General features: G+C 35.2%; 1 protein-coding gene across 2 annotated transcripts in view; it reads right to left on the reverse strand.

The window, feature by feature from the left end:
- Positions 1-6234: 6234 nt before the first annotated feature.
- MSRA (methionine sulfoxide reductase A) overlaps positions 6235-24733 on the reverse strand; it is a 527887-nt gene continuing 509388 nt past the window's right edge. For both annotated transcript variants that reach the window (XM_051975735.1, XM_051975734.1), the window contains one exon: positions 6235-6990. In XM_051975735.1, the coding sequence (XP_051831695.1) occupies positions 6826-6990 (165 nt within the window). In that variant the 3' untranslated portion in view covers positions 6235-6825. The remainder of the gene's footprint in view (positions 6991-24733) is intronic.

The raw sequence follows: 24733 nt of genomic DNA on the forward strand, positions 1-24733 counted from the left end.
CCTGTTTCTGTGTACAATGTCCTTCTTGTTTTGCTTATTTTATTTTTTATCAGTTCATATAAAGTCTTCCCAAGTCTTTCTGAAACCATTTTGTTCATCATTTTTTATATCACAATAGTATATCATCACAACCATATGCTAAAACTTACTCAGCCATTTCCAAATTGATGGGCCATCCCCTTAATCTCCAGTTCTTTGCTACTATAGAAAAAGTTGGTATGTAAAATTTTTTTTAAATAAATAGGTAATTTTTCCTTTTCTTTGATCTCTCTGGGATATTTCTGGATCAAAGGTTTTAAAGAGTTTTATAGTTCTTTGGGTGGGTTTCCAAATTTTTTTTCAAGAATGGTTAGTTTACAATTGCAACAGTACATTAGTGTCCAAGTTTTTTCCACATCCCTGCCAGCATTTGTCATTTTCCTTTTCTGTCATGTTAGCCAATCTGATACATGTGAGGTGGCATCTCAGAATTGTTTTAATTTGCGTTTCTTTAATTAATAGTGATTTAGAGCATTTTTTATATGACTAAGAGCTTTGATTAATTTCTTTTGAAAACTGCCTGTTCATTTCTTTTGACCATTTGTCAATTTATCAATATAACTGAAGAATGTCTCATATTTTCATACAATTAGCTCAGTTCCTTCTATATTTAAGAAATGAGGACTTTATCAAAGAAACTTGCTGTAAAATCCCCTCCCCCCCAATTTCTTGTTTTTCTTCTATTTTGGGCTGCATTTTGTTTGCAAAACTGTTTAAATTTCATGTAATCAAAGGTTATCCCTTTTACTTCCTGTGATTTTCTCTATATCTTATTTGCTCATAAGCCCTTCCCTTATCCATATTTTTTGGCATTTATCCATATTTTTGGCAGAGTGTGAGAGAAATTATTTTCTATCATATTAATAACATGTTATTATTTAGGATTCAGGCTTTTTATTTCCTCATTAAGAGATCAGACTCTGTAAACCAGTCAGTCAGTCTCTGAAAGATATTGCTGATAGATGAGATTCCCCAAATCTTCTGGGAACACACTCTCAATTTTCAGCAGGACCTCATCCAGCAAGAACAGCTTACTTCTGTTTAGAGTATAAACAAAATCTAATCGAGGTGAATTCCAGCTCTAAAGTGTTAACTTTATCTATGCCCTTTTATCCCACAATTGGAGTTTAGGGTATCCAAACAATTGGAGTTTAGGAGAAAACCAACTAGAAGGATCTGGATAAAAACAGATGCCTTTGTCCAGATTGCTGGAAGTGGCAAAGCCTCATGAGCATCATATTCTCAACAAGAGGAGATAAAAGCATTCAGCCCATCTCCTTGTTTGAAAGTCTATCCTCTTATTAGTTGTTCACCAGAGTTGATTTTCACCTTTCAGGGGCACCCCTTTTTCAAAGGACATTTCCAAGATTTTTCCTGAAAATCAATTTTTTTTCCCCAAAGATATTTAAGCATTCATTAATTTTCATGGTTTTGTGTTTGGTTTTCAAGAGAAGCCACTGACTATCAGTTTATTGACTATTAGCTACTCTAATTAATAGATTATTAATTACTCTAAAACTATAATCTCCTTTTCTTTTATTTGTCTCAAGTATGAGATGTTGGCTTATGCCTATTTTCTAGTGCTATAAAATAATTCATTTGTAGTTTGATTGGTATGACAACAAGTAAGTAAATTAACATAGGTAGAATTGTTATTTTTATTAAGTTGACTTAGCATACCCATAAGCAATGAATATTTTCCCAATTGTTTAGAGTTAGATATATTTGTGTAAAGAGAATTTTATAATTGTATGGTTCAGTGCCTGGTTTTGTCTTGGAAGGTAGATTTCCAAATATTTCATATCATCTTCACTTGTTTTACATGGGATTTCTCTTTCATTTTGTTAAAGTTTTTAAGGATATTAGAAACTTAAGAATGTTTTAAGGCAGTAGAGAAGAAACCAGTAGATGGGAACAGGGTGGGGAGGGTAAGTATTGAGATTTCAATCTTCTAGAAAAAGCTGGATATGGTGGGATGAAGAACATGCTTGGCCTTGGCAGGGAAAAGGGCCACATTTGTGTTAGTCACTGGGAGAAAGGAGTGGGTTTTGACATGAAGACTAAGAAAGAAGAGGGAGCTCATATTGAATGGTCTCAATTTTCTCAGTAAAGTAAGAGGCTTTGTAAGTATGAAAATACTTATACAAGCTGATACAAAGAGTTGAATCTGGAAAATGACATATATAATGACTACAACAATAAAATGAAAAGAACAAAAATCTCCAACAAACTCCAAACTGAACACTATCTAATTATAGCAGTCAAGCTTGGCCCTGAAAGGACAGGAAGAAGCAGTGACACATCATTGTCTTTCTTTGAAAATATGGAGACCTATGGATATGAAACATTGCATATATTAATAGATGGGGCTGCAAACTTAGTTTTTATTGAAAAGATTTTTTTTCTCTTTCTCTTTTTTTTTGTTACACAGAATGGATCTTTGGTAGGGGAAGTGAGGGATTTTGAGAGGAAAAGGGGATCTGAATACAAAAAAAAGCAACAAAAATCTTTATACCTTTTCTCCCAAATTAAAAAAAAAAAGCAACTATCACTTTAAAGTATGAGATATTACTACTCTGATTCTGGAAGGAATTCTGCAGGTTAAATTAGTATAAAACTGTTAGGGAATAGGGAGAATGCTATTTCTGCCCATGTTTCTATATTACAGACATGTTAACATGTTAAAATAAATGCTTAGTTTATACTTCCTTAAAGGAAAGAACCCCAATGCCAAAGATGACTCTAGATATAGTCAATAAACTGAATTAAAAAATAATAAAAGACAGCAAAATTTTAATTTAAAAAAATCTGAATTTAAATACCAAATAAAAGTAGTTTTTCCATACAAATAACAGAACCAGAGGGAAGGGGAGAAGATTGTACACAGAACTGCAAATCTCCATTATGTATAGTTTGATTTTCCTTTTAAGTATATGATAAATTCAACATGTAATTTTTAAAGCTGTCCTCCTTGTTCATGTTTCTTTCTGACTTTATTTGAACAGAGTTTTTAAATGACAAGAAGGATGAATTGTTAGAACCTAGGTAGAAGGGATTCTTGAATATTCATATAAAAAGTAATGTTTGTGGCAGCCCTTTTTTTTTTTAAATTTAAATTTTATTTTAGTTAATAATAACTTTGTATTGACAGAATCCATGCCAGGGTAATTTTTTACAACATTATCCCTTGCACTCGCTTATGTTTCATTTTTTCCCCCAACAGTTCTCCTGTTGCACAGGGAGAATTGGATTCAGAAGGTAAAAATAACTCGGGAAGAAAATCAAAAATGCAAATAGTTCACATTCGTTTCCCAGTGTTCCTTCTTTGGGTGTAGCTGTTTCTGTCCATCATTTATCCATTGAAACTCAGTTAGGTCTCTTTGTCATAGAAATCCACTTCCATCAGAATACATCCTCATATAATATCGTTGTCGAAGTGTATAATGATCTCCTGGTTCTGCTCATTTCACTTAGCATCAGTCCATGTAGGTCTCTCCAAGCCTCTCTGTATTCATCCTGCTGGTCATTCCTTACAGAACAATAATATTCCATAACATTCATATACCACAATTTACCCAGCCATTCTCCAATTGATGGGCATCCATTCATTTTCCAGTTTCTAGCCACTACAAACAGGGCTGCCACAAACATTTTGGCACATACAGGTCCCTTTCCCTTTTTTAGTATCTCTTTGGGATATAAGCCCAATAGAAACACTGCTGGATCAAAGGGTATGCACAGTTTGATAATTTTTTGGGCATAATTCCAGATTGCTCTCCAGAATGGTTGGATTCATTCACAACTCCACCAACAATGCATCAGTGTCCCCGTTTTCCCGGATCCCCTCCAACATTCATCATTATTTTTTCCTGTCATCTTAGCCAATCTGACAGGTGGGTAGTGATATCTCAGAGTTGTCTTAATTTGCATTTCTCTGATCAATAGTGATTTGGAACACTCTTTCATGTGAGTGTAATAGTTTCAATTTCATCATCTGAAAATTGTCTGTTCATATCCTTTGACCATTTATCAATTGGAGAATGGCTTGATTTTTTATAAATTTGAGTCAGTTCTCTATATATTTTGGAAATGAGGCCTTTATCAGAACCTTTAATTGTAAAGATGTTTTCCCAGTTTGTTGCTTCCCTACTAATCTTGTTTGCATTCGTTCTGTTTGTACAAAGGCTTTTTAATTTGATATAATCAAAATTTTCTATTTTGTGATCAGTAATGGTCTCTAGTTCATCTTTGGTCACAAATTTCTTTCTCCTCCACAAGTCTGAGAGATAAACTATCCTATGTTCCTCTAATTTATTTATAATCTCGTTCTTTATGCCTAGGTCATGGACCCATTTTGATCTTATCTTGGTATATGGTGTTAAGTGTGGGTCCTTGCCTAATTTCTGTGTGGCAGCCCTTTTTATAGTGGCTAGAAACTGGAAACGAATGGATGTTTGTAATGGCTAGAAGCTGGAAACTGAGTGGATGCCCATCAACTGGAAAATGGCTGAATAAATTGTGGTATATGAATATTATGGAATATTATTGTTCAGTAAGAAATGACCAACATGAGGACTTCAGAAAGGCCCGGAGAGACTTATATGAACTGATGATGAATGAAATGAGCAGAACCAGGTTATTATATACAGCAACAACAATATTATATGATAATCAATTCTAATGGATATGGCTCTCTTCAACAATGAGATGAACTAAATCATTTCCAATTGTTTAGTAATAAAGAGAGTCAGCTACATCCAGAGAGAGAGAGAACTATGGGAAATGACTGTGGACCGCAACATAGCATTTTCATTCTTTCTGTTATTGTTTGCTTGCATTTTTGTTTTCCTTCTCAGGTTTTTTTTTCCTTTCTTTCTAGATCCTATTTTTCTTGTGCAGCAAGATAACTGTATAAATATGTATACATATATTGGATTTAACATATACTTTAACATATTTAACATGTATTAGACTACTTGCCATCTAGGGGAGAGGTGGGAGAAAGGAGGGGAAAGTTAGAACAAAAAGTTTTGCAAGGATCAATGTTGAAAAAATTAGCCATGTATATGTTTTGTAAATAAAGAGCTATAATAATAAATAAAAAAGCAATGTTTGTGATTGGGCATATAGGACAGATGAGGCCTTCTCACATGGCAGATTCCCATAGAACTTTCATCACTGATATTTGAAGAAATCAGGAAGAACTGAATTTGAATCCTACCTTCAACACCTCCTAATTGTATTTTCATGGCCTGGTTATTTAACTTCTCTGAGTCTCAATTTTGAGACCTGTAAAACATGGGAAATATTCCTAGAGTACCTGCCTCACTGTATTGTTGTGAGGTTTAGATAAAGTACTTTGCAAACAAAGTATATCTGTCAGTCATTAATATTAATCTGCATTTCTGCCTTTCCTGTCTAGAAATGTGATTTAAGTCAAGGATAAATTTAATCATGTAGGAAATTCTTGGGTTGAGGATTCTCCTCAAAGACACAAACACAACTCATTTATGACTTTTTAGATAAGTCTCAGGAAACTGCCTCAGATACAGAGAGATTAAGTCATATAGGTAGAAAGTGCTAGAAGTGGGATTTGAATTCTTTTCTCCTGATCCCAACCAAATTACTCTTATCTATCTGCTATAACACTGTGTCATTATAAAATAGACCTATCAATCAATATTCTCCCCTCTTCTATAGTTAGTAAAAATTGAAATAATGAAAATAAGAACTATGAGAAGTATAATTTTAGGAATAATTGAAAGTGGAATGCAAGGTGTTAGAGACTCTCCCAGAATTATGGCCATATTCGAAGAGCTGGGCCCTGAAGGAAATCCTTTAGCCACAACTAAACCCTTTCAATCCATCCCTGGCTGGCCAGATGCCGTTTGGCTATTTCAAAAGTCAATCTCTTAGAATGAAATAGGGAGAAGAGGTGATACCTCTGCATCTTCATGTCTTCTGTAATTATTTCACTGAACTCCATTACTACAAAATTCCTTTATAAATCCTTGAGGTATATACTATTTTCCCCCAAATTTTCAATTATATTGAATTTTCTCTTTAGAGAAAATGGTGAGAAATGTGTGATTGGTAGTGTTGTTTTTCTGTTCATTCTTTTAAAGGATGCAAATTCATCTTATAATTCATTGAGACACTGCTTTGAAACAGGTAAAAAGCAAGCTAAACATCAGGTTGGTTTTAATCAGACTATAAACTTTTATTAGATTATGCAGTTGCTATCCTTCTCATTGCTACAAGCGAAGCATCATAATCCATAAAGCAAATTTGGATCTTTCTATTGCCATGAGGAAGCCAGTAACAGGCACTAAAAGTTCCATTGGCTCTATTCTAGTGGAACTATCCATTTGTATTCAGTACAGAGAAATATTTCTGTAAACACGTTATCATGGCTACAAATGATTACAAATCTGAAGGCACAGGAAAGAAAGATTGCATGTTGCCTAGGCCAGGGCAGTAGTAAAGATTTTCCCACCAGAAACAAATCCCTTATACTCCCCCTTTTTCTCAAAAGCTAGAAATGCTCGCTTTTTAGGCTTAATCATATTAATTAGTATCCCATACCAGAAGGTATAGTTTCAATAATCACATAAACTCAGCCATCATCAAAATTTAGTGTGAGATCTTCATCTCATATCAGACTGACATCTTTCATTTGTTTGGAAACCCATTACAGAGTCAGAAGTTGAAAGCAATGCCTCTGGTCAATTACCCGATACCCGTGCCATAGCAAATGCAATCTGAATGCCATCATACGGGCATTAATTACATTGTGATTCCAATGGGGCAGGAAACTCCTGTGCCTCCCAGCCCGCAGTATCCGTTGGGATTCTTGCTTAAGTATTGTTGATGGTAATCTTCAGCATAATAGAATCGTTGATCCTCTCGAATATCAGTTGTAATGTCACCATAGCCACTTTCATTAAGGACCTGTTAAGAGAGAATAGTTTTTTAGTCAGTGCCATCATCATCAACAGAGTAGCTAGCCTTAATATAGCTTTTGCACTTAAAATATTTGATGTGAATTGTTTCCTTTGATTCTCATAACACTCCTGAGAGGTAGGTAATAAACGCATTATTCTTTTCATTTCATAGATCAGGACCCTCATAAGATCAGAAGATTTGAACACATATCTTCTGATATTCACTTCATTTGATCTTCCCAACAATCCTCAAAAGAAGGCGGTCCGGAGTACAGTATGTGAAGCCGGGCTCTGCTGTTAACTGCCTGTATCTTGTATTAACTTTTCTTGGTCTCAGTTTGTTCATCTATAAAACGAGAGGATTGGACTGAATGAGATCCAACTTTCCTTTTGACTCTAATCTATGGTGATCCCCATTTTACTGAGGAGGAAACCAAGGCACAGAAAAGTCAAGCAATTTGCTGAAGATCACACAGTGAGTAAGTGGCAAAGCTGGAGTCTGAATCCATGTCCTCTAGCTCCTGAACTCCAACCGTTAAAGTTTACATGTATAACAAAGAAAGGAGAGAGATGCTCAGGGATGACATGACTGCTTGATGAATCAGTACAGAATGAAGTAGGACAGAGTGAACCAAAAAAAGCGTGGGTCTTGCCCAGCTCTTCTATGAATTAGATGTTTGATTAGGGACAAGTCATTCTACCCCAATAGTTTTCAGTCAGTTATCTTCCAGTTTTGACATTCTATGTTTCCATAAAACCAAGTTTATAAGTGGTCAACTTTCAAATTAGCCAGGCTGTAAAATAGTTACATCAACTGTTTCATATATCAGGGAGATAATAGATTACATTTATAAGGAAAGACCTTGCCATTTATAAAGCCCTTTATTCACAACAACCTATTTTTCAGGTTGTCCACAGTGAATAATTTTACATCAATTTAAAATTCATCAAGGAAGGGCCACAAAACTTTTTGTTCAAATTGAATCATCATCATTGTGTGTTGGAATCTTTACAATCTATTAAGTCATTAGAGTTGAGATGTTTTGGGACAGAACCTGAAACAAGGTACTAAGTAGAACTAATTGATACAATGCTTTTGTTCACACCTTTACTCATTGGAGTTCACAAGTATGGGAGAGTCACAATGTTAACTATGTAACTTTGTGAATTCACACCTCCCTTGAAGCTCTTAGAGCCAGAGAGCACTATGGGAGAAAACCCATAATCCCTCTCTCTCGCATCCCACAATCCCTCTCACTCCAAGGAGCATTAAATAGAGCTTCAATGAGCCAGTCAACAAAGTTTTTCAGAGTGAAGAAGGTACGAGTCGAGAATTCAACCAAATTACATGGAGAGGAGAGCGTCAAGTCAGAAGAAGCCATGAGTCGGAGTTGAGCTAGAGCCAGAGAGAACCATCTTATATTATATCTTAAAGAACAAGAACTCCATAGTTGTGCTTCAAAATTTATAGAATCTGTGATTACACTAGCATAGACACATCCTCCACAAATGTGGTTCTCCATCCTTCTATGCCTTAGTAAAGGGCATCATGAATTATCCTGACTACAAAATTAAATCACATCAGCTTTCCAATGATGAGCCTCTCCAAATTTAGCTAGTCTGATCCTGAGATGAGCCACTCATCCAGGGTGTCCTTCAGTAATCAATATTCAGAGTATTCTTAATTTGGTAGGAGTGATAAGAGCTCATACATTACTAGTATAACTTTTAAGAACTTTTAGTGGTATAGAAAGAAGTGAAGGGGAACATCAAGAGATAAACAGTAAGACAATAATCAAATTAATATTTGTTGAGTGTATATATAAAATTATATTTAATTACAAAATAATTATATTTAAGATAAAAATATAAAACCAGAAAACAAGTACATAAAACAATACTTAATTCTCTTCATTGTTTTGATTTTTCCCTCTCAGTATATGATAATTTTGTAGGCATTTAGAACAGATATCCCTAACATTTATTTTGGTAGAATTTTTTTTTTCATTTCTCTAAAGCCTCATTATCACGATGTTTGGGGGAGGATTTTTTTTTTTTACTCTAAAGTCTCAAAGTTAGGAGGAGGCAAGAATTACTTGAAAAGTCCTTAAGAAACTCAGGGAAGGAAGTACCACTTTCTCCAAAAGTATGGCAGGAGAAATTGGCTTGAAAATTTTACCACAAGCAAATAGGCTATATATTAACAATATATTAAAAAGATTATAAATTATGATTGGATTTTCAGGAATGCTAGGTTGGTTTAATGTAAGGAAACTTATAGCCATTATAATAAATCATAAAAGTAACAAATTATAATAAAAAACCCACATTATATAAATTAAAGTTAAAAAGGCTTTTGAAAAAATCCATATCAATTTTTGTTAAAAACACTATAATGCATAAGAAAATGAATTTTTCTTTAAATACAATAAGTAATATTTATTTAAAACCAAGAACAAACATTATATATAAAATGTAAGAAAGAGACCTTTCCAATAAGATAGGATATCTCTTATCATCACTATTTTTTAACATGTGCTAGCTAAGCAAAAAACAAGAAAGAGAAATTAGGAGAAGCAGCATAAACAAAGAAGAAACAAAACAGTTATTTTTTTTTGTTGCAAGTAATATGATGGGCTATTTAGAGAACCTTAAAGAGTCAACTAAAATTAACTAAAATTCAGCAAAGTTGCAAAACATAAAATAAAGCCATATAAACAATAAGAATTTCTATTTATCATCCAAAAGGCTCAGGAAGAAGAGATTGAAAAAGAGACACTTTACTGAAAACAACTACAGATGTTAAAATATTTGGGAGTCTATCTACTAATACATACCCGGAACTGTACAAATGAGATTATAAAAATAGATCTAAATATCAGAGTAAAGGTTTATTGCTCATGAGTAGATCAAGCCACTATAATAAAAATGACAATATTACTTAACCTATTTACTTAATGCTGTACCAATCAATTGATAGAAGGAGAAAATTCATCTGAAGAAACAAAATGTTAAGAATCTCAAAAGAAATGATAAAAGTGAGAAAATCCTAGTTGTATCAAAGTTTAAAGTACACTACACCAAGTAGTGGCCAAAAAAATCTTGATTTTAAAAAAAGATTAATCAGAGGAAGAGCTTAGATATATAACAAACAGAAGCAAATAAACACAGTAGTGTCATGTTCAATAAACCCAAAAGTCCACCTATTCAACAAAGATTATTGACATAGTTTAGCAGAAATTATAAACCAACATCCCATATCATATACCAAGATAAACTCCAAATGGATATATGATTTAGCTGCAAAAAGTGATATCGTTAGCAAATTAAAGAAATAAGGAAGAAATGACTTTTCAGATATATTAAGAGAGGAAGAGTTCATGACCAAACAAATAAAAGAAAGGTCACAGAAGACAAAATGTACAATTCTGGTTATGTAAAATTTAAAGTTTTAATCAAATACATTTAAAATTAGCAGGGTAACAGATAATTGGAAAAATAACAACTTTGCAGCATATTTTCCTGATAAAGATGTCATACCCATGATATATAAGTAAATTATTCAAATATGTAAAAAAGATCCATTTCCCCAACAGACATAAAGTCAAAGAATATGAAGTCAGTTTTCCTCTCTCTCGTATAAAAGAAACAGACAGTGGAGCTGGATTGAAGGCTGAAGAAGGCAGAGGCAGAAGCAAAGGACAAAACTGCAAGTGCTCTTGGAACCAAGCAGAGAGAGAGAAGAATTGTGGGATACAAGAGAGAGGGATTATGGGTTTTCTCCCATAGTGCTCTCTGGCCCTAAGAGCTTCAAGGGAGGTGTGAATTCACAAAGTTACAGTTACTTTGTGAATCTCACATACTTGTGAACTCCAGTGAGTAAAGGTGTAAACACAAGCATTGTATCAATTAGTTCTACTTAGTACCTTGTTTCAGGTTCTGGCCCAAAACATCTTCTTGTAAGATAAGATCAATAATCTATCAACTCTAATGAGTTAGCAGTTTGTAAAGATTCCAACAACAATCTATTAATAACTATAAAATGCTCAAAATCATTAATAATTAAAACAAATTAAATTAAACCAAACTTTCCTTAGGCTTGCAAAGTTGACCAAAGAAGAAAATGACAAATGTATGAATGACTCTGGGAAAACAAGCACATTAATATACTGCTGGTGGAGGTGTGATTTGTTATAGTTGTTATCAAAAGCAATGTGAAACTATCCTTCCAAAGTCAGTAAAATACTGACTTTGACCCATTGACACCACTATTAAGAAAGTGATTGCAATTTTTCTTATGCAGCAAGATAACTGTAAAAATATGTATACATATATTGCATTTAACATATACTTTGACATATTTAACATGTATTGGACTACCTGCCGTCTAGGAGAGAGAGTGGGGGGGAAGGAGAGGAAAGGTTGGAACAAGTTGGAACAGAAGGTTTTGCAAGGGTCAGTGCTGAAAAATTACCCATGCATATGTCTTGTAATAAAAAGCTATAATAAAAAAAAATTTAAAGAAAGTGATTGAAGAAAGAGGAAAAGGACATGTCTCTACCAAAATATTTATAGCAACTTTTTGCTAAAAAAAAAATGGAAACTTAAAGAGCATATTCCCCTATTGAAGAATGGCTAAACAAATTATAATATATGAATGTAATGTGATATTGCAGGAAATGATGTAATGAACAGTTTCAGAGAATAACTGGAACACCTATAGATTAACAGATGCAGAATAAAGTGAGCAGAACCAAGGGAGCAATTTATATAATTATAAAGAAAAGCAACTTTGAAAGATTGGAAAACCTGGATGAATGCAATTAAAAATCATGATTTTTGAAGACTAAAGATAAACCATGCTACTTGCAGAGAGGAAATAGACTAAAAATTCAGAAAGAAACCAAAAATTTTGAAAATATGAAATGAATGAATTTGCTAGATTAGGTATATTTATTACAAGAGGTAATAAGTGGGCTGGTTTGTTGTTGTTGTTATTGTACTGAATAGAATAAATTAGAATAGAAAAGAAGAATAGAATAAATAGAATAGAAGAGGAACAGAAAGCAAATGTTTGTTGATTTTAAAATGATTTTTTTTCTTTAAAGAAAAATATATCCCTTAAGACTTAAAGATTAGAGCCACCTGATTTTTATGTCAATCTTTTATATAATATCAACCTAATGAGTATATATGCATAATATTTTCATCCTATGTCTCTGACGAATAAAATAGTCACCAAATAAAATAGGTGGTACAGTGCATGGAGTGCTGAGCCCATAGTAAGGAATATCTCAGTTAAAATCTGGCTTCAGATACTTAATAGTTATTTAACATTTGGCAAATCATTTAACTTCTATTTATCTCAGTTTCTTCATCTGTAAAATGAGGACAACCACGGGATCTAACTTCCCAAGGTTGCTGAGAAGATCAAATGAAATAATTAATAATGAATAAAGCTCAGCACAGTGCTTGTCACATTGTAAGCACTATAAAACATTAGCTACTACTATTATTAAAATAGGTAGCTCAATTCAATATATTTTAAGTACCTCCTATGTGAGAGGAAATAAATAAGGTTTCATGGTTCTAACAGCAGAGAGATGACATATGGATATACATGCATGTGTGTATGTTTATGTACACACATATATAACGTACATAAGTTAGTTTCATATTTTGTCACTGTATTTTTTTCACCAAAGCAATTCTCAATTAATTTGTGACATAGAAGAAAACCACTGAAAGATTTTGTGTCCAAAATATTCATCACTGGTACTTCTTTCTGGAATTCCCCTATTTCTATCAAGGGCACCACCCTCATTTCACAGGCAACCAGGATCATGCTCTTCCTATCCACAATCTAGAAGAAACCGCTGACTACCACTTAGTCAAGATGAACTGGGAGAATTGGGTGATAAGTCTCAAGTTTACCAAAAAAGGCCTGGGTTTATTATGAAGCATTCCTGCAGTATTTTAAATTTTGCAGAGCCCTTGAATATAATTTGGAACCATGAGATCATATTTGTAATTTGGAATTTTGCTCACTAACATAGGATGAAAAAGATTGTGTTTTTTTAAACAGAGTAGGCCACAAAGGCAACATGAAGTTAACCAATCAGTGCCAAGAGAGCTATCCAACCAACTGGCTCAGAATCAACCAATTCTCTCATAGGGTTTACAAGTGTCAATAGGAAGCAAGGCCAATAATTTCAATGCCAATCAGCTTCCTTCTGTTCTTCTCATGCAGTGTTAAGTGACATCAGAAAAAAGAGAATGAGCTTGTTACTTTGAAATAGGGCCTACTTACCCAGGGGCCACCATGACAAAGGTACACCTGGTGAAGCTCTTTCTTAATTCCAGCATTTACCATGTCTTTTCTGTCACCCCACTGTGTCCTCAGTACCACTTCATTGGCCCTATTTCTGTTTGGGGCCTACAGGTATGAATTAAGAGCCTGAAGTAATCCAAAACAATCCTTTCCTCTCCTTGGTGAACAACAGCGTTCATTATCTCTACTTTTTCTAACTCTGTTGATCAATGTCTTCCCCTTAGCAAGTTTCTAATCTTGGTTGTCTGGCCTTCTCTCTATCTCAAGATTCTCTGCTACTTCTCGATCTCTTTCCTTGGTTCCTCATCTTCTCTTTGATCACTACTATATCTCAAAGTTCAAACTTTGCTCCGCTCATTTCTATCTATACACACTAATTTCTGCATGGGATTTATCCAGTCATAGTTGGAATCATTATCTGTTCAGAGAAGCTTTTAAATCTTCCTCTGCCTCTGATCTAATGACATTCTTTCCAAATTTGTAACATTTCAGTACCTGATTTTCCATTGTATATCCATGAGGATGTCTAAAGCTTAACATGTTGTTATTAGAGCTTGTTATAATTTGTGCTAAACTTTTTATTGGTGGTATTTAGTCTTTTTGAATTGTGTTTGATTCTTTGTGACCTCCTATGTGAGAGGAAGTAAAATAAAGTCTCATAAGCAGAGAGATTGGACTTTTGGACTTTTCTTGGCAGAGACACTGGAGTGGTTTGTCATTCTCTTCTCCAGCTCATTTGACAGATGAGAAAACTGAGGCACAGAATGTTAAGTGATTTGCCCAGAGTCACACAGCTGGTAAGTATCTGAGACTGGATTTGAACTCAGGTTTTCCTGCCTCCAGGTCTGGTGCTCTATTCCCCTCACTCCTTAGCTGCCCATCACTAAACCAAAAGCTCATCTCAGTTCTCCCATTACTTCCAGAAAAGACCAAAGGCTTCCAAATTTCCTAACCATCTTTGAATATTTCTTCTTTATTCCCAATATCAAGCTCACCATCATATCCAGTTGATTTTGTCTCTGTTAGATCTTTCAGATCAGAGTGATCCCCATAGTCACACCCCAAGCCCTCCCAGATCAGCTTCCTGATCCATCTTAGAGAAAAATGTCAATCCTTTTCATAGCTAATATCTCTACCTGTGCCTTTGACTTTATTCTCTGTTGCTTCAGTTTCTTGTTCTGGAAAATGATGGAACCAAAGTAAATTATTTCTAGAGGTGGCCCAGCACTAAACCTCATGATCCTTGGTAATGGTCATCAAGTCCCTGTGCTCACTATGCTCACTGGAGCAACTTCTTCATTGATCTCTCTGTCCTAAGTCTTTAAACCATCTGACATCTTTCATAGGTCTAGTGCTGAAAGGAGCTTCAGCTGTCAGCCCTTTCATTTTACAGATGAAGATACTAAAGCCCAACGGGAGTAAATGAGTGATTTGACTAAAGTAATATCTGTGGTGTGCACCAGAGGTGCAATGTGAAGCCAGACCAGTATTCTTTCCATCATATCACGCCTAGTAGCATGGCTATTTTCTTTTTTATTTATTTACAAAGCATATGCATGGGAAATTTTTCCAACATTGATAGCATGGCTATTTTCCTGACTCTCTGACCTGATTATGAATTCTTTAAACAAAGCAACTATTTCTTTTTCTCCTCCTGTCCCAAAATATCTTCTCAAAGTTCTCAGGTACCCCTCAGGATTCAACATCAGGCAGGAAGAGACCATGTATGCTTTCATGATAGACTATTTTTTATTCTCCTACTCAAAAATCTTCAGTGACTTCTTACTGACTCTAGAATAAAATATAAACTCCTTAGCTTGGGAATTGAGACTCTCTTTAGTGGCTTTCCAGACTAGTTTCACCTTATTATTCTTCAGATACTTTATGTTCCAATCTAGCCTACTCCAGATTTCCAGCACTCAACATGTCATCCCCATCTCCTGTATTTGCATAGCCATACCTCAGATTTAGAATAAGCTCCCTCTTTATATCTGCCTTTCATATCCCTTATCCTTTAAGATTCAGTGCCAGAGACCTATTTTTACAAAAATATTCATAACAGTTCTTTTTGTGGTGGAAATGGGGAATGCCTGAAACACACTATGATATATAATTGTGATAGAATATTATTCTGCTGTAAGAAATGACAAGCAGGATGATTTTAGAAAAACCTGGAAAGACTTACATGAACTGACGCAAAGTGAAGTGAACAGAATCAGGAAAATATTGTATATAGTAACAGCAATATTGTTTTATGAAGAATTGTAAATGACTTAGCTATTCTCAGAAATACAACAATCTAAGACAATTCTACTAGATTCATAATGAAAAGACTCATAAGGAAACATGCTATCTGCCTCCAAAGTAAGAAGTGATGTCATCTCAATACAGACTGAAGCATACTAATTTTTGGCTTCCTTTCCTTCTTTTTTTGCGTCAAGTCATTTTGTACAAAATAAATAATATGGCAACATGGCAATGTTTTACATGATTGCTTACTATCTGGGGCTTGAGGTAGGAGAGGAGGAAGGATAGAATTTGGAACTCAAAACTTAAAAAAAAATTAATGAATTATTTTGACATGTAATTGGGAAAAAATTTACTTTTAAAAAAAAAGACTCAGTGTCCTAACCAAGTATTTTATTAAACTTTTGCTGACCTCCATAGTTATCAGAATTTTCTCCTTTGTCATATAGTCCCAGCGTCCTTTAACTTCTCCTTTGCTTTTTGTTATTTGCCTGTATTCCTGTTTCATTCCTCTTAAGAAAATATAATTAAGTTGTGGTTGTATTAATAGAGAGTAAGGATGAGTTATTTCAAAGGAAGAATTGGTAATCCTTGGTGAATGGCTGGGTGAAGAATTTAAAGAATATAATCAAAGGTGACTTTCCTTACTCCCTCTTTCCCCTACCCTATGAAAGCAATTCAACCCAATTCCACAAGAATTTGTGTTTCTCAGGACCACTGGCGAATCATTCGAATCATTCACAATGAGAGATATAAGACTAAGAAGGCTTAATACATTTCTTCTTATTGGGAAGGAGATACATTTTCACAAGGGTCAAAAATCACACAGCCTATGAGCCTTTCTGCTGCTTAAGGTGGTTGTTCATATTATTGATAGACTAAGCGTTACCAATTCTTATTTTTATCTGGATTTCCTGTAGACTCATCCTAAGAATGCCCTAGCTTTTTTTGTGTGGCATGGAATCTTCAGCAGTAAGTCTGGCAAAACCTATGAACCCCCTTCTCAGAGTAAAATTTTTAAATATATAAAAATAAATGCAAAGAATTACAAAATAAGTCAATTACAAATGAAATAAAATGATAAAAACAAACAAAAAAACAGGTGCACAGACCTAAGATTAAAAACCGGTGGCTTAAAGATTACTGAGGAAAGTCACAGAATGGGGGCTGACGGCCTACTTTAAAGTCATTGTCTGTTATTTCCACAAGATCCTTGTTATGGCTTCCTAATCATTGTTTCTTCCTTTTACTGATTCTTTATCTTTTCATGTCCCATCTTCCTAGTGGAATGGAGTCTCCTTGAAGGCAGGGAGATGGCTTATTTTTTTTTGGTATTCCATCCCTCACCTCTTCCCCCCCTCCCCATCCCAATTCCTAACATTAGCCCAATTTGGGTGCTGGCAGGGTCATTAAATTGTAATAAGGAGACTAGATAAGCTGAGACTCATTTAAAGAACACAGAAAATTTAAGTAAAAATGCTTGGGATCTCTTCCAGCTCTAACATCCTAGGTTAGAATAGAAAACAGCTTCTGTCTCCAGTCACATGTTTCCTATTCTAGGCATTCAGAAGCTGAGCTCCAGAATTCACAGCTTCCTGGGAATAGAGACATGCCAGCTTTCCCCAGCAACGGCCATGGCATGCTCTGGACACAGGTGCATATTTGGCTACACGAGTTACTGGCAGTACCCGGCTTCAGGATTCTAGGCAGTGGGCAGGGTAAGCAGAATGAGGTGTGGAGAGAGAATTTCGAACTGTTCAGGAAGCTTCCATCTCTCTCTATCACAGCCTCCCCTCCCCACTCCCATTCCTGCTTACTCCCCATCACACTAGAGAACAAAATTTGGAATATTTCAATCTCCCTGAAAAGATGAAGATTCTCTGCTGGGATTTAAATGTGACACATTCTTTGCCTAGCTTGTTAAACCTGAGAGAGAATTCTAAAGAAACTCTGTGCATAAGGGAAGCAGAGACAATTCGGTTCAGGACTGAGAACATCCTGGTAGATTTCAATCAGTATTAGTACTATGTCTGCTAGAAGAGTAAGTTGAAGGCAGCCTCCTCAAATGGAATATTATTATTAAACTAAATGTTTTATTTAGAAAATACTTATTTCTCAAAAAATGATTTAATTCCACAGAAAGTGGGAGAAAAAAATCTTTTAAGAATCATGCCAAAAAAAAAAAAAAAATGAGTTCACCAGAGAATTAAGATGATTCAAATTTCCTTTTGGGTTCAGAGCACACTTTTCAGCACCTGTGAAGTGTACACATGCAGGGAAAGGCAGCTGTTTCATCCTGTACCATATCATGTGGTTATTTGAATTGGGGTTGTGGGGAGTGAGGGGAAACAAGGAGACTGCAGATAGGCTCTCTCTCCTGGCAGCCTTCCCTGGAGTATGAATAGCAAAAAAAAAAAAAAAAAACCCTGAATGCCTATACTGTCACATCCAAATGATTTGTATGGCTGCTCCGCAAGTCCTTGCAGCCAGGGACACACAGGGACTCAGCACTGGCTCTAGCTGCTGTCACAGGGTCCAGCCCGCCCTCAGCACCGAGTGCCATTCCTCCTCCTAAATTCCACCGGGCATTTTACTCCTAAGTGGGCGCACTTCTGCCCCAGCCCTAACGCAGACTCCCTTCAGGCTTAGCCTGGTCCCTGCCTCTCGCTAAGGAACGGGATTCCTGAGGCCGTTTGAGTTACGCTGGTGAATGTGATGTTCCTTATAGTGGGACAGCAGGGTGGTAATGTCAAGGATGTCCTCTGGCATTGCAGCAATGACATTATTAGTCCATGAATCCAAGGTGGAACCTCTAGGACAACTTGTTATCTTTCTAACAAAATCAGACCCTGTAAGTGAGGATTAGCAGTGAGGACCTAACCAAAGAAAGGTAAAACAAACAAACAAGAAACCCAACCAAATCAATATCCCCAATCTTCTTTTGGTACTTCCTATTGCTATCAGTGGTGCCATGATTCTCCAAAGCATCCAGGTTCAAACCTCAGCATTAGTTTTGACCTTTCTCATCCCAACACCTCTCTATCAGTGCTCAGTGACCTCCAAATCTGTAATCTTATATTCACAAATTTCAGAGGCTTCTCGTCCCTCTAGGATAAAAAACAAACTCCTCTGTTTGTCATTTAAAGCCCTTCACAATCAGGCTCAAGCTGGTTTATCTTTCTAAGTTTAGTCAATTAATCAAACATTTATTAAGGGTCTAATAACACTAAGTAGCGGGATACAAAAAGAGGCAGAAGCCAGCTCCTGCTCTTAAGCAGCTTACAATCTAATGGAAGAAGTAACAAGGAAACAAAACATATACAAAGCACACTACATACAGGATAAAATAGGAGATAATTAACAGAGGGTAGGTCCTGAAATTAAGAGGGCTTTAGAGAAGGCTTCTTATAGAAGTGAGATTTTAGTTGGGACTTAAAGGTAGCCAGGGAAATCAATGTACATTACTTAGTGCACATTATTGTTCCTCACACACACTATGCTCTCGTCAAATTAACCTATTTGCCGTTCCTTTCATATGATCATCTATTGCCCATCTTTTTGCCTTTGTACAAGCTCTTTCCCATGCCCCAAGCTCCTCAATCTACCTTCTAAATTAAGTGCTTTACAAATCATTAAAAAAAGTCAGCTCTTTACCCTTCACATTATTCCTTCGTATACTTTATGCTCTAGCCAATTGGGCTTTTCCTAGTTGCACAAACATATTCTCTCCTTCCCCTTGATCTCCTTTGCCTTATGCTTAACATTTATGATTATTAAAATACTACTTATCCTTCATAGCCTAATCCTAATATTACCTCTTCCATGAAACTTTCCTTGTTTGTCTCACTTGATATGTGTTTTTCCTCCTCTCAGAACCCTTAGAGAATTTTGTTTGAGCATTTTTATGTATTGTGTTTTATGTTGTTTCAGAGTTATTTGTGATCAGGTACAACTCCTCTCTACTAGATTGAAAGCTGTCTGAGGACAAAGTCTATATCTAGAGATGCAGTGTGGCAAACTAAAAAATCTGTCTCTGAAGATAGAAATCAAGGATTTGGGTTCTGCTGCTATGTTTAATTAATTGAGTGATCTGGAGGGCAAGTTATTTTTAATTGCTTCCAGGCCTTAATGTCCTAATCAGTGTAGAAGGAATAATGTTTTCTTTCCCTAATTGAGAGGGTTTTTATGAGAAAAACATTTTGTGAAATTTATGTCCTTTATAAAGTGCCTTAACATAATTTATTTTAAACTTATTCCTTAAGAAGAATCTCTTGTGTGATTGAAGAAGCTTCCAGGATGAAGATGGTTAAGAAAAGAAAAAAAAAAAATCTGATAGGCTCTAAGCATCAAAAAACTTATTGGGGTCAGTTTCTTTATTATATCCAAATAATAGGAATCTAAGGTAAATCTTCAGGAACTACTAAAATGAAAATCTATTTTATTCATGTATTTATTTTGAGGGGAAAATAATCATATAGTAGGCATCCTTTGGGGGCTTCCTATATTTTATCATATTCTAGGAAGTTGAGAACTATTCAGAACATCTTAAGGAATTCATATCATCTTAAATTGATCATAAAAGACTTTATCTAGGCAGTTTATTCATCCATTTAAACTCAGAAACCTGCCAAAATAATCTTCCTCATATTGTGGTCTTATCATGTTACTTCTCTGCTTGAGTTCACTAGTGACTCCTGATTGCCGATTAGGGGAAAAAAAAAGATAGTCTTTTTGATCTGGTATTTGGAGCTTTCCACAATCTGACTCTAATCTCCCTCTTCAGTCTTATTTTATACTATCATCCTTAATGTATTCTGCAATGCAGACAAATAGAATTACTAGCTTTTATCTGTTGCTATTCTGCTTTTTCTTGTTTCCTATATTCTTTTCAATTCTGCCAATGGTTATCATCATATTATCTTAAGGTCTGTTTATTTACCACCTCCATGAAGCTTTCTCTGATCACTCCAGTTGAAAATGACTTCTCACGATTTCCTGGAGTATATTTGTCCCATCACCTTTTCCTCTATCTTATATGTACTTGTATATAATATATGCATGTCACATTGTTCTTATTCAATCTACACATTCTTCAGATGATCTGACTCAGTTGGAACTTTTTGCAGGTCTGTTTTCTTCTCTACTGTTGTTCATTGCTTTAAGACAAATGCTCACGATCTTCCTCTGTAAGATTTTGCACATGGGTTTGGCACTATAAACCAATGTTGCCTCTGGCTGCCAAGTTTCATTGTTTTGCAAGGAAGCAAAATACTTTCTGGTGAAGGTAGTTCTGGCAATCAGGTGGCACTATGGATAGAGCCACAGGCTTGGAGTGGAGGAGCTCCAAGTTCAAATTTAGCTTCAAATACTAGCTAGCTGTATGAAACTGGGCTAGTTCCAAAATATCTATCTCCCTCAGTTTTCAAAATTTAGGATTATTGGGCAAGTCACTTACTCTGTACCTCAATTTCCCTTCTTCTAAATCTATGATGCTATAAACTTCTGGCAGAAAGATGACATTCTAAATCTTTGCTTTTACCTACTCCCCACTTTTCATTTAATATGAAGGAGATATAACTGTACCCAATCTTCTCAATTTTCCCCTTTTAATCTCACATTAACATCAACCTTTGCTCTAACTAGCCAACCAGCTCTGCACATCAAAGGCAATTTATAAAGTATTTGTTGAATTTGAATTTTAACAAACATCTGCCTCAGACACTTATGTATGTGCTAGCCTCTGAGGAAGCTGCAAAGAGCACTAATGCGGACCCTTCCCACAAAAAGCAGACAGTGTAATAGAGCAGGGAAGACATGTACACAAGTAAGTAGATGATAAACATCAGAAATGATTCTACAAGAAACGCACCAAGTGTTATCAGATATGATGAAAAAGGACCATTATTATCTGAAAGAGCTGAAAAAGGCTTTTTAGAGAAAGCAGGAAGAAGTGGACATTCCAAAAATAAAGAAGGGAATTGCTCAAGGGGTGTGTCTTAAGTATGGAGAACAACATTTTAATTCCTATCACTGGGAGGATATGGGAGAATATGGACTCACTCCCCAGGTGCAGAGACTTTTGGGCCTCTTGGATTTCCTGGCACTCAGCAACCATCCCTTCAGTATTACCCCTTTCTGCCATTTGTACAGGCTATTTCCCTCTTGTCAGTTAGTTCTGCTCCCTATAGCTAATAACGTACTCATTTATCTTTATCTGGGGACATTTTTCTTAAGTCATTCCCCCTCCCCCCCCTCCCAGCAAGAGACCCTGTCAGTACCATCTTTTTTCCACAAGATGGCATACACTTCATTTTATTTTTCTTTTAAGACTGGCTAACCAGGAATTAAAAGACACCATAAATACCAAAATGAGAACTAAGAGAACAATTGATGCAATGATAATAATATTACAGAGAAAAACAACTTTGAAATACTTGAGAATTCTCATCAAGACAATGATAATGCAATTATCAAAGAAATGAAGATGAAATATAATATTCACCTTCTGATAGAGAAGTGGTGAACTTAATATGAGAAAAAAAGACACATTTTCCAGATATGTCCAGTATGTGAAGGTGTTTTGCTGGCCACTGTAGCTATGTATTAAGGGATTAATTTTTCAAGCTTTTTTTTTTCTCCTCAGTAGGAAGAAGGGGGTAAGAAGAAGGGACAGATTAATTTTTTAAATGCTTGTTAACTGACAAAATTTGAATATATATGATATAGTTCATTCTAACAGACTTTTAACTTGCAAACTGTTAGGGGCAGAGAGTCAAAAGGAACCTTAAAGATTACTAGCTTGACTTCATTTTATAGGTAAAGAAACTAGTCTTAGAAAGTTAAAAATGGTGTGTATATTGCCTTATAGTTTATGGCAAAATTAAGTCTAAAATCCAATTCTTCCAACTTCCTGCTCTATTCTTTTTTTATTTCTTCATGAACTGTCACTATTTTATACTGAGATCATGCCTATATGGGAAAATAATTTAGATAAATTTTAATATAATTATTGTGCTGCTTCTATTTATAAGCTCATGTTCAAGTTACATAAAGTGAAGTTACAAATATTGCACAGTATAAAAATGAAGTAACTCGGAATACAATTCATCATAGAATTTAGAGATGGAAGATCCAATTCAAAAGTCTTATTTTATAGATGAGGATAAATGAAGTGATTTACCGAAGATCACAAACCGTCTTAAGTGGCAAGTTCTACATTCAAATCTTGATTCCAAATTCAAGGCTCTTTCTTTTCTACCCACATAGACTCTGGTCAGATTTTTCTGGTCTCTTATATGTTCTACTGGCCCCACTAATTGATTGCTGATCTATCTCAAAGATTATAGGACACCTCAACAGATGATATACTGAACAAAAGCCCTGAGTTGATGTTCATCCTTAAGCTTTCTGGGAACAGGGGTGGATTTTCATTTTTTTATCAGTGCCTGGCACAAAGTAGGGCTTAGGAAATGCTGCTTGCTTCATTGCTGTCATTATGTTTATATTGATAGATATCATGTTTTAGGGTCTGCAGACTGGCTTGCGAGAGAAAAGAGTTGTCAGATAGTTAAGCAATGAAGAAACAATGGATCCCTGTTCGGTTTGCCATTGGCTAATCATCCCTGAGCCATGAAGCCTTATCAATAAAGCAATACTAGCTATCTGTGTGGAGAAGTGAGCTCTTAGTCAGTCTCCAGCCAAGGCCAGGAGAGCAGACATAGATTTGTTGAGTTAGCTGAGGAATGAGTCAAATTCTTCATTCTTGCCTTTACTAGTTCTTTTAATAATAAAAAATAGCTAGTTTTTATATCATGGCTTTAAGGCTTGAAAAGGCCTTACATATGTTAACACATTCAATCCTCACAAGCCCCAAGTAAGGTAGGTGCTATTATTGCTCCAGGATAACAGATAGTTAAGTATCTAAAGCAGGATTCGAATTCTTGTTCCTTCAACCAATGAAAACACTGGAAGATCTCAAAGTGAACAACCAGGAGTGGAGGTAAAAAACTGATCATTACCCAAGGACCTTAGGAAAAAAAGAAAAAGTGGCAAAACACATTAGAGATGAAATCTTTTTCTTTAAAAAAAAAAAAAAGTGTGTGTGGGGTATTGAGAAACTACCTTTGGTCTGATCCCTTGAGACCACAGGAACTGTGCTTCTCAAATAGCAGGTGGATATTCATCTTGAGAAGTAGATTAAAACAACCACAGCACCCCCTATCTCCGCTCTCCCACTTCTAGGCTTCCGCTGGTTGTAAAAAAGAACATCCCATCAATAAACCTCAATAGGATATGTAAGTTTTGTGTGGGAGCCATCTTTCATCTCCCTGGCCTGGCCACTGGCTTACCACAAAAATCACTCATTTAGAAAGCATTCACAGCTAAATGGTAAGGAAATGGAAAGAAGCGCTTGATTGATTTTCTTTTTCATTCAAAGTTTACTAAACCAAAATAAAAACTAATTCACTTTTCTAACTTACCAAGATAATGCTATTTCTTACCTGGAATTCCCACCATCAGTATCATCCCTTTGGGTTGGACAAAAAAGATAAGGGAAGTATTTTTGTTTTTTTTAAAAAAAGTTTCAATAATATTTTATATTCTAAATACATGTCAAAATAGTTTTCAGCATTTTTGTAAGACTTTGCATTCCAGATTTTTCTCCCTCCTTTATCTCTTCTCTCCCTAAGATAGCAAGCAATCTGATAGAGATTAAATATTTGCAATTTTCTTAAATATATTTTCTTATTTGTCATGTTATGCAAGAAAAATCATACTAAAATGGAAAAAAAAACACAAGAAAAAACCCACAAACAACAATAAAAGGCAAAAATACTAAGCTCGGATCAACATTCAGTCTTCATAATTCTCTCTGGATGCAGATGGCATTTTCCAACTTTAGTGTATTGGAATTGTCTTGAATCACTACATTGTTGAGAAGAGCCAAGTCCATTATAGTTGATCATCATATAATCTTTTTATCACTGCATACAATGATCTCCTGGTTCTGCTCATTTCACTCAGCATCAGTTCATGCAAGTCTTCCAGGCCTTTCTGAAATCAGACTTTTGGTCGTTTCTTACAGAACAATAATATTCCATAACATTCATATACCATAACTTATTCAGCCATTTAAGTAAGCATTTTCAAAAGATCCTTATGAAAATTCTAT

Source organism: Antechinus flavipes, chromosome 2 (genome assembly GCF_016432865.1).
Source record: "Antechinus flavipes isolate AdamAnt ecotype Samford, QLD, Australia chromosome 2, AdamAnt_v2, whole genome shotgun sequence".
Taxonomy (NCBI): domain Eukaryota; kingdom Metazoa; phylum Chordata; class Mammalia; order Dasyuromorphia; family Dasyuridae; genus Antechinus; species Antechinus flavipes.